General features: G+C 42.4%; 1 protein-coding gene across 2 annotated transcripts in view; it reads left to right on the top strand.

Annotated features, from left to right (window-relative positions):
- The window catches only part of eva1aa (eva-1 homolog A, regulator of programmed cell death a), a 74,959-nt gene that overhangs the window by 23,023 nt on the left and 41,552 nt on the right, over positions 1 to 10,384 (top strand). For both annotated transcript variants that reach the window (XM_078275017.1, XM_078275018.1), the window contains 2 exons: positions 410 to 533; positions 2,603 to 2,755. In XM_078275017.1, coding sequence (XP_078131143.1) covers positions 410 to 533; positions 2,603 to 2,755 — 277 coding nt within the window. The remainder of the gene's footprint in view (positions 1 to 409; positions 534 to 2,602; positions 2,756 to 10,384) is intronic.

Here is a 10,384-nt window from a genome sequence, read left to right as displayed (position 1 = left end):
AGGGGGAGATACACAGATATCCCTTAGTTCTCCCTCTGCATTCCAGGATCTAGTGTAGCAAATTCTTCTCTTTTTATGTTAAATTCGGGGAAGGCTCGGAACAGAATCCATTGAGTCATTCCCCCAGTGAGTGGGATTTCAGTACGGGACAAGGTATTGTGTTGGAATGTTCTCACCTGGGTTACAGCTGGCTAAAGATGATGAAACTAGAGAAGCAAAAGGAAGCCAGGAAATGAGTGGAGCTTTCTCTTTACCTGCTCCTCTCCTCCATATTCCAATGGCCATAAGCAGCGTGTTTGAAGTGGTTTTATGTTTGCCTGCTACTGATCTCACCATCGTTGGCTTATTGTTCTCCCTCTAAACCTGTCTTTGGTCTTCCCCCGCTCTCTGTCACTCTTTCCTTCTTTAGAAAATGCTGGACGAGTGCCAAGACAGAAGGAGCTGTCAAGTCCTTGTCAACAGCCGCGTGTTTGGGACGGACCAGTGTCCTGGCAGCAGTAAATACCTCATTGTCTGGTACAAATGCAGACCTAGTAAGTCCCTCATCGCCTCGTATCTTGACAGCGACACACATTTCTGTCCCTTTCTGTGCTCGGACTATCTGTGCTCTTTTCTCACACACCACATCTTGTCAAAAATACACCAGGGGTGGGGTCAAATCATTTGCACTTAAAACAAACGGAATGACAACATTAACAGTCAAAGAAAATCCATGTCCACATTCTGGTTTAATTGTGTACAGTTGAAGTTTTAGAGAGCATTGTTGAAATGATCAACCCTAGGTCTCATATATATTAATAATAGACCTAAAATAATTGTTGCTTTGTAGTGTACATCTTATCTTTTTTTTTTTTTTATTCATATGTATTTGGGCATTTTGGCCTTTAATTGATAGGAGAGAGAGAGAGAGAGAGAGAGCCACAGTTCAGAATCGAACCCTAGGCCTCTGCAGTAAGGACTGAGCCTTGTTACATGGGGCGCACGCTCTACCAGGTGAGCTACCAGGGCGCCCCGTACATCCTCCTTTTAACCAATGAACATCATCAGGTCTATTTCCTCTGATATTGTTCATTTCCATCTAATGTACAGTGTATGTAGCGTGTAGCGGCAGGGATTTTTTAACTGAAACTTAGCTTTTAAATTTACAAAAACAGAGCAACTGTAGACTTTTACAGGACATCATGTACCTTTTTAAAAGAAAAATCTACTAAAATAGCATCAAGTGGTGGCGGCGAAACGCACTGTTTCGCATCATCTTGGATCTCGGCAGACCTCCGCTGCTTCGCTCCTCCATGCACTGGCGCCACGAAGGGAAATCAAACACCATTTATCTAAAGACACTGCCCACACAAAGATGACACAGAGCTGGTTTAAAATTGGCAAAGTATACCTTTAAGTTTCACAGTATCTATGTGAGTCTGCCATCTTCCCTGCTTAATTTAAAAGCAGAAAAAAATATATTTGCGTGCCTCTCCTTCCCTCTCTCTGTGAGCCAGGAAGCTAAGAATATCACTCCAGAGGAGAGCCACAACAGTTCAGTAATCCCACCTAGATTCTAGTCTCCATTCATGGCTCAGTGCTGTGCTGAGCCGAGCTGCACTGAGCTGTGCAGCAGTTCACACTAGAGTGACCAGAAGTGGGCATTAATCCACTGATCCCCTTTTTTCTCTATCGGACCCCGGGGCCAATCAACAGCTCTTTGTTCACTGTCACTTAACCAGTGACTTCTCAGGGGAAGAGAGAAAGGCTGCATGTTGTGTTAGTGAGGTGTAACGGGCAGGTGTCACTGCCTCTGAAAGCAGAGGTGGATGGAGGATAGAGGAAGTGAAGGAGGGAGGGAGGGAGTGAGAGTGAACAAGAGTGAATCCATCACCAAGAGATATAACAAACCACGTCCTGTCCCTTTTCTCTGCGTTCTTCCTCTCTCTTCTTTCTGCATTCCTGTTCCACTCCCCACATGGACATACAAGCGGCTGCTGTTGTGTTTTTATTTGCTGGCCAGTGGAGCTGCTCTGGCTGTCACAGGTCACTGTGGCTGGATGTGTGTGAGGAATGCCTCAGCATGGCTCTACATGTCCACTGAGAGCAACTCTACCTCTGTTTCTGCCTGTTTACACAGAATAAAGCCTTTTGTCTGTCCTATGTGTTCTGTGCTTACTAAAAGCTACTCTACAGAGGTTTGATTAAATAAAGATAGAAAAGATTGATGGAATAGAATAATAGAAGAAAAAAAATGTCATTATGATAACCAACAGATAACTTAGTGTCGACAAGGCAAGACATGAAGTTAACTGAATGATTGTGATATTTTTAGTCTTTTTATTTTGTTTATTATAGTGTTTTAGGGATCACATTGCATAGAAAGCTAATATTTTATTCATACATGTAAATGGAATATTCATAAATTCAGCTTTATTTATTCCATTTTTGTTATTCCAGATTTATGAGCCCTCAAATCACAACCTATTTCATTAATTCAAACAATACGTTACATTGTTTGTTTCGTTTAAATTTAAAACAATGCCTTTGGGAAGAAACTTGTCTTTTGGTTTTGCTTTTTTATTATTTGTAACACATCTGTATCCTCTCTCTCCCTCTCCAGACGAGTACAAGAGTAAGGTGGTCTGTGAGGAAGAGAGGATGAGGCTGAGCTGCAAACGGGGTATGCAGATCGCTGTTTACTCCGCCATGTTTGGTCGAACTCAACAGGGCACCCTGGAGTGTCCCCTGCACCACAGACGGGCCCCGTCAGTAGGTGAGGCCCCTTCTAACTCTTACACTGTGGGTAGTAAGATAGTTTAGTGCCAAAGGACGCAGGAGCTGGATGCATTTAGTTAACTGAAGGAGCTAAGTGGCAGAATCAACTATAATTAGTTAGCTTGCTAGATTAAGATGCTATAAAGATTAAAAGAGGTAATGTACAATATGGTTGACTTATCTGACCTGACATTTGATCAAAATGGTGTTTAATAACGATGTAAACTGGGAAGATTTTAAATTATTACATTTGACCAAAATAATACACACATACCTCTAATGATGGCAATATGCCAATAGCGTCAGGCTAAATGAATAAATAGCTGTCAGGCTCTGAAACATATTTTTCCATGTATGTTACATATAAATAAAACAAAGTCAAGTTTAACATATCACTCGGGCTTCTAAAACTTTCATTTTTGGCAGTTATGATATGGCTTTTGATGCTACAGTGACAGCCTGTTTGCATAGTTGGTTTCCTTTTGATTGTATGGCGCACAAATGTAAAAAGCAAAAGTTTTACACATTACTAAAGTCTTTACTATATCTTAAGTTTGATTGGTGCAACTTGATTTAGTAAATCCTTAGTTTGCTAGTAGTTAGCTAGTAGGGAGCTAGTAGTCTCGCTTTGCCAGACCCTCCTCCAAAGCGCGCTGAAGGAGGGTCTGGCTACTCCAGGAAAACATGCTCTGGTTTAGTGGCATTTCTTTAAACCAATCAGAATCGTCATGGGCGGTGCTAAGCTCCGCACAGAGCCGCTGCAAAATAGTCGTGCGAAAGAAAACTCAGATTGGACAGATAGTCTAGCTAGCTGTTTACCATGCAGATAGCTGAGGAGCAGTCAACAATAGTCCTCATTAATCCACTGAATTTAAAATTCCAACACAAAGAAAGCGGAAGGAAACGGAAAATACATGCATCTGGTGGAATTTCCTGCTGCACATGACCCATCCCGGAAGTGGAACGTCAAGGATATAGACTAGGTAGCTAGTAGTTACTATGCAAACTTACTAGATACTAAGTAGTAGACCAAGCTCACTTAGCTTAACTACTAGCTAGCATTTACTAAGGATTTAGTAAGGACTTAAACACACAAACTAAGTAATGGATTAATGAATAGCTTGTGTAGCCCGATCCTGGTTCCTGGTGCTGCAAGATACTGTATTCCTTTCAGGTCACATGGTGCTGTTTTGTAGTGACCTTGCCTTAAGAGCGTGGGCAAGGGGTGATAATCATATTAACATCAATACTGTTTGACATTTATTTAATTTGTTCTATTCATTATATCAGTTTGGGGTCAGTGTGAGGTCAGGAGAGGAATGAGATTTCTTACATGAAGACACAAGCTGGGAATGCAAATCGAGTCTGCTTGCGTTTGCATGATGTTAAAATGAGTCTCCTTGTCCTGCTAATGTTCTTATACATTTTAATGATTTGGGAGAGTGGAACTTCAGGTCACTCTGGGCTTTGATTTGTTTCTTTTTGCCAAGATTTGTCTGAGCAAAAGCATACCAGGTGTCATTATGCATCCAGCAGATGGGGAAAATTAAACATTTTTATTGATCTGTTTTACGCGTCAGGACTTGAGCACCTCTGAACCACAAAGAGAACTACCAATGCTCCCAGGCTTATAACTCCTGTTAAATCTCCCTATTCATTTACTTTGACTTGGGTGATATTGCCTTGAGATGCTGTTGTGGTTTGGTAGATTGTATCATTTCCTTTATAGCTTATTTGCCCCAGAGGCTCTAGAGCAAACACTGGCCTGCCACACCCATCCTTGATACCAACTTTTTACACTGTTCCACTGCGATTACTCATAGATAATTCAACTTTAAGAAACATATCACCATTTAGCATTTCTCTAGCTTGTTATTATGAAAGCATGCTTAGATATATAAAACCACCATTCAAGCTCAGGTAAACACACACACACACACACACACACACACACACACACACACACACACACACATTGCCAGGGGAATTGGGGTGGAATGTAGATCAGGTGTCTCTGTCATCCAAAGCACAGAGTTTGGCCAGTAGAAAAGGGACTGTATTGAGTTCCCTCATAGTATATAGGTGTGTGTATGTGCATGTGTGAGTGCATGGGATATCCAGATGTACCCTTGCCCTTGTTTAGGGGAATATTAATGACTCTAAGCTTGGATCCATGACAAGTAGTATAACCATAGCTACCGAGGCGGCCCTGGCCTCTTTGCTCGGCAGCTCATTTATTTCACTTTAGCCTGCGCTGCCTGTGTTTTGTTAATGTATAGAAGGACATGTACACTGATGTTTGCACTTGTAAATAAGTAGCCAGAGCAGGTGTAGGTTAACGTGTGTGTGTGTGTGTGTGTGTGTGTGTGTGTGTGTGTGTGTGTGTGTGTGTGTGTGTGTGTGTGTGTGTGTGTGTGTGTGTGTGTGTGTGTGTGTGTGTGTGTGCGTGCGTGTGTGTGTGCGTGCCTGCGTGGGCTAGAAACACACTGTATGAAGTTGTGAAGGAAGGATAAATATAATTTGTCTTGATTCACAATTTAAACAATGAAATACAAACATGCTCTGAAGAGTGTGTGTTTGTGTGTGTATGACAGAGGTGACAGGATGGGGTTGAAAGGCTGACACAGGCGTCAGTCACTGGGTAATCAGAGACAGATAAAAAGAATGGCATTGTGTCTGTGTGTCTGTGTGTGTGTTATTGTATACTATATGAGCCAGTCCTTGGCCACATGCAGGTGGAACAGGAATGTGCGACAGGTAGGTGAGACAGGGCTGGACCTGATATCTGGTTTCAGACTCAGGATTAAATACAGTAGCTGAGTTTTCCCAGCATTGATGGAAAATGGACTCTACTGTTACAGTTGTACAAAAGCCCGATTAGAGCAGAGGAGGAGTTGTGTTTACTGTCAAATCTCAGGTTAACCTTGTGTGTGTTGTTCCTGTGCATTTTTCTATCAAATTGTATTACATGTACACACATGCGTATACACACACAAACCCCTCCTCAGGCTGTTCCAGACAGTCTAGCGGTGCCCTGGTGGGATTCCCCCTGTCAGCTCTGTGTTTGATGTGGCTCCCATGTCACCAGGAGCAGGAAGTGAGGGTGTCTTGAGTGACAGCTCAGACACACACAATTTAAAATGCTTTTCTCCCCTCTTTTTGCCTCACATGTGTGTGTGTTTGTGGCTCTGCATGTCTGAATAATCTTGGGCTTAGCAGTCACATTATGCGCAAGTTTGTTTTGCACCTATTTTGATTTTATGTCTCTTTTTAAATGTGTGTTTGAATGTGCCAACAAGGTAGGTTATAGTAATCTCCTAAACCGCACCGTCCTGGCAACCTCACCGCTGCCTTAGGTGTGAGATCAACGGCTGAACTCACACGGCTGGCTGCACCTGCCCAGGTGAACTAAGTCTAGATCCACATAGAAAGACATAACAGTGTAGAGCAGCAGGGAATCACTTGTAGTTACTATTTAATTTCCCCTGCAAACATTTTCCTTACATCTTCTATTTCTGTTTCATCTTTAGACTAGGGCTGCCATTCAACACCAGCGACCTGACAAATACGTAGATTATACAAATACAAGTAGATTTTTCTTTGTGGCTTGCTGGCGACATTGTCTGAAAAGCAAGCATCTTTTGGAGATGTTTTATTTAGTCTACAAATCGTATTTAGCTTGTGAATTCTGCAGTCTGTTTACCACCATAGAGAGTTGTAGAGAGCTGCTATTTGTTGCTTGAAAAGTATAACAGACAAAAACAAGTGCATACTGAGGCATGTGCGCACAAAAGTAAGACTTCTTTGATCTTGTGTGCTCCTTGGTTTTGGGGTGGGGTGGGAGTGGTGGAGTAGGACAGGTCTTGGCGGCGATGGAGAATCCTCAAAGCAAAAGGGGCCTGCTTCAGCCCTCCTCTCTCATCTGCCCTATTACCATCACACACACCTCTTGACATCTAAATAGCCCCCCATGCTTGGCATGTAGGGTCTCAGACTGCTTTTTTCTTTTTGAAGGCCACTGCACTTTCACTTGTGCTTCAGTTCAGACAAGGCCTACTACAGTTTAAAACTGTAAGCACGGGCTGGTTGGTGTCTCATATGATCACCGTAGCTTTTAAAAGCTGAGCATGCACAGCTGCAGGTCAAATTTATCTTGGCTTTTGGACGCCTGTTCCAGTTGTTAGAGTTCAAGCTGCTTCACTGTAACTCTATCTACATTTCTCTCTGGTTTCGATGCATACAGAGCAGATATGTAGCAGGATGTCTGTGTTGTTTTGGACTAGATTAGATAAAACACAGTTCTGTATGTTATTTAAACCTGTCCTATAGTCCAGCTATAGCAGTAGTTGACTGATTTCAGTCATTGAATCCTTGGTGGTGACTCGTTTTCCTTCTATAAAATTTTAAACTTCTATAAAATAACACCCCTGACAATATATCAGCTGAAAACTTCAGTCTGCATGTTTTCCAGGATAACAGGTTCATGCGAGGTTTAGGGCAAAGGGTTGAATTCAGTGGTTGTGGTGTTTGAATATATGAGGTAACATGCTGTCAGTGATAAAACACATGCGCAAGTGCCTTTGACTCGAGAAATAACCAGCTATCAACTTACAAACACAGCTGAAGAGAACTCACTGCAGGTGTGTGTGTGTGTATGCGTGTGTGTGTGTGTGTGTGTGTGTGTGCGTGCGTGCGTACAAGGGTGTTTGAGTGTGTTCCCCTGCACACTTTAAGAACAGAAATATACTGTGATACTTCATTTCACTTTGTTACAGTCAAATTAAATCCTGCCGAAGTGAAAAGAACTTAAACAGTAAATGTGTGTGTGGGAGAGCTGTCTCAAATTCATTACTGGCATTCACAGAAAGCACTTTGCGTGTGCAGGACACTTTTCTATCATACAAAGGCTTAATCCCACAACATTAACTTAAGCCTCCCTATCAAATGATACGTATCTCAGGTGAGTCAGAGTAGAAGAAGAGAGGAGTATGTTTTTGTCCACCCATTGTCTTGAAAATTCCAGGAAAGGTGTGCGTGGGTGGAAAACCTGGTGGATTGTTATGGAATGTTGCATAGAACTGCGAGAATTTTCTGGGAAAGGTTGTATGTGTCTGTGTTTATGCATGTGTGGGTGGGTTTGTGTATCTGGATTTGTACATGCTCAGAGGTGTGTTTTGTATTGTATTGTTTGGTATGTTTTCAGCATATACTGCACCCACAATACACTCCACATTAGTCTTCATATAAATGAAACTCAACAGCCATCACAACACACAGGAGCTACTATTTGATGATATTATTGTCACACTGTTGCTTTGTTAAATTATGCCATCATGGTAAAATTCTGTGGATGTGGGAAAACACAATCCAAGGCTGATGCTGGTTTTAAGTCAGCGGAAAGTAAGATGTACGACGGATGACTGATGTGACAAACGGAGCTGAGCAACAAAGCAGTGCTGCTGGTGCGGGGCAGCATATCAACACACATCTCAAAATCATGCAAGACAGAGAAGAAGACGTTAGCCGAAGGTTTCTCAATCTAGAAGTGTTCCGCTTCAGCAGGTGTCAGAAGCTGTGGGTGATCATCCATGGGTCATTTAAAGAAACGTTATACCTTTGCATTTTCTCGTTGTTGTTGTTGTTCTCTGTAACTGTTTCCCGCTGTGATCAGTGATGAGTGAGAATAAGTGTGTGTGTGTGTGTGTGTGTGTGTGTGTGTGTGTGTGTGTGTGTTTCCCTCAGTCACTGCTTCTCTTGACTGTGGACCTTCTCTTCTGAACCATAGGCCTGTCGTTGTTGCGTGTGGAGGCTAGAGGGTGGGTGCACAGGCTCGGAGGTGGTTTAGGGTAAAGGTTAGAGGTGTGTGTGTGTGCGCGCGCTTGTCTGTCTGTCTGTCTGTCTGTCTGTCTGTGTGTGTGTGTGTGTGTGCGCATGCTTGTCTGTCTGTGTGCTTGTCTGTCTGTCTGTATTAAAGCCGCTAATGAGAGCCAGAGGAGGTCAGACCCTGAGGAATGCTCTTTTAAACTGCAAAGTGTGTGTGTGAGTGCACATATGAGCACAGAGAGGCAGTGGACAAAGAATAAATGTGTATGTGTGTGTCTCTCCATCCTCTTGTCTTGCCCCCCTCCCTCTCAGCGGGCCCCCTGCTCAACTAATCACCCAGTCAGGGAATCAAAGCTGCAGCTAATGGGGGCCTGTCAGTCAGTAGACTCCCTCATCATAGAAGAAAGTTCTCAGCGTGGCACACAAGCTCAAACGAGCCCTCTGGGGAAGGAAAAGAGAGAGGGAGAGCAATCTGCACACAGACACTGATATAGATACAGATACTCACACAGATCTACACACAGCCAAATAACATTTGGAGTGGAAGTCATTGAGAAGGATAAATACAACTTTTGTTTGTAAGTCTCTAACTTTTAATTTTGGCAAATCTAGCATGGAATCAATGGAGCCTCTGGTTGTCTCTGTCTGAATGTTCATTTCTGTTGATTTGAAATACTGTTGTACCTCAATTAAAGCTGCAATGATTAGTTGTAGCCAAAAAATTAACCGCAAACAATTTTAATAATTCATTATTCATTTTAGTAATTTATTAAGCAAAGATGCCAAATATTTGCTCCGTCTTGTCAAATGTAAGTATTTGATCCTTTTCTTTGTCATATATGATAGTAAACTGAATATATCGGTCTACACCTTTTAGAATAAAAAGCCTATAGCCACCGAAAACTCAAGTGCTGCTTAATCATATTGTTTTTCTTGCTGCCTGCCACCCTACAGATTTTAGAAAGACTTTGGCAGCTAAGTCATTTTATTTACTTTTTTTTTACTTCTTCATTTTATCAGGCTTGAGTAAACATTCATTCATTGTAATCATACTGATACTAACCACATTTGTGTTAAACATATTTTGACACTGGTTTATATCATATTCCTTTATGGTGGAAACTGTTGCAGGCACGTTCCAAACATGTTTCTACTGCACTAAACAAGCAGGAAGAGAGGCGGGTCTGTATGTGGAGAGGTGTACCAAAATAACAGCTGCATTCAGTTCTTTGGAGACACTCTCCTCTGAGACAAGCAGAGTGGCATAAAAAAGTATATTCAAGGCAACAGGGAATTAGGTTCTCCCAAAAGCCATCATAGTGCCAGAAGTATCTCGGAAGTTTCCTGAAATCACTGTGAATCAGTGAATGCAAACGTGTTGTATTTAAAGTGACAGTGAGAACTGTCTACCCTTTGAGGTGTCTAATCAGTTATCCAGTTACACTTAGTGGTTCCCACAGGCTTCCCGCCTCAATTCATCCTGGTTGGGAATTCCAGTGTCTGCTCCTGCTGGGGAGTGTTCGGTTGCCCTTTCGAACCACGTCCAAGTGGACAGACGTTGATTCAGGTTCCCATTCATTTTTTCTACTCGTAGACTTTGATCTGGTTTTGCTTCAAACACAGTCATTACCAGGAAATAAAGCGTGGCCCTTGATCATGGTTGTTGTAATCCAATAAGACAGGACTGCACAGTTATGGACCATTCAATGTTGACACTCTGCATGACCACTGGATTTCCCTCTTTAACTTCCTGACTGGGACATTTGCCCTTTGACCCGTGCCATAATTCATTGTGGCCTGTTGA

The sequence above is a fragment of the Sander vitreus genome, chromosome 18 (assembly GCF_031162955.1).
Source record: "Sander vitreus isolate 19-12246 chromosome 18, sanVit1, whole genome shotgun sequence".
Classification (NCBI taxonomy): domain Eukaryota; kingdom Metazoa; phylum Chordata; class Actinopteri; order Perciformes; family Percidae; genus Sander; species Sander vitreus.
This window is presented reverse-complemented; position numbering and strand designations above follow the sequence as displayed.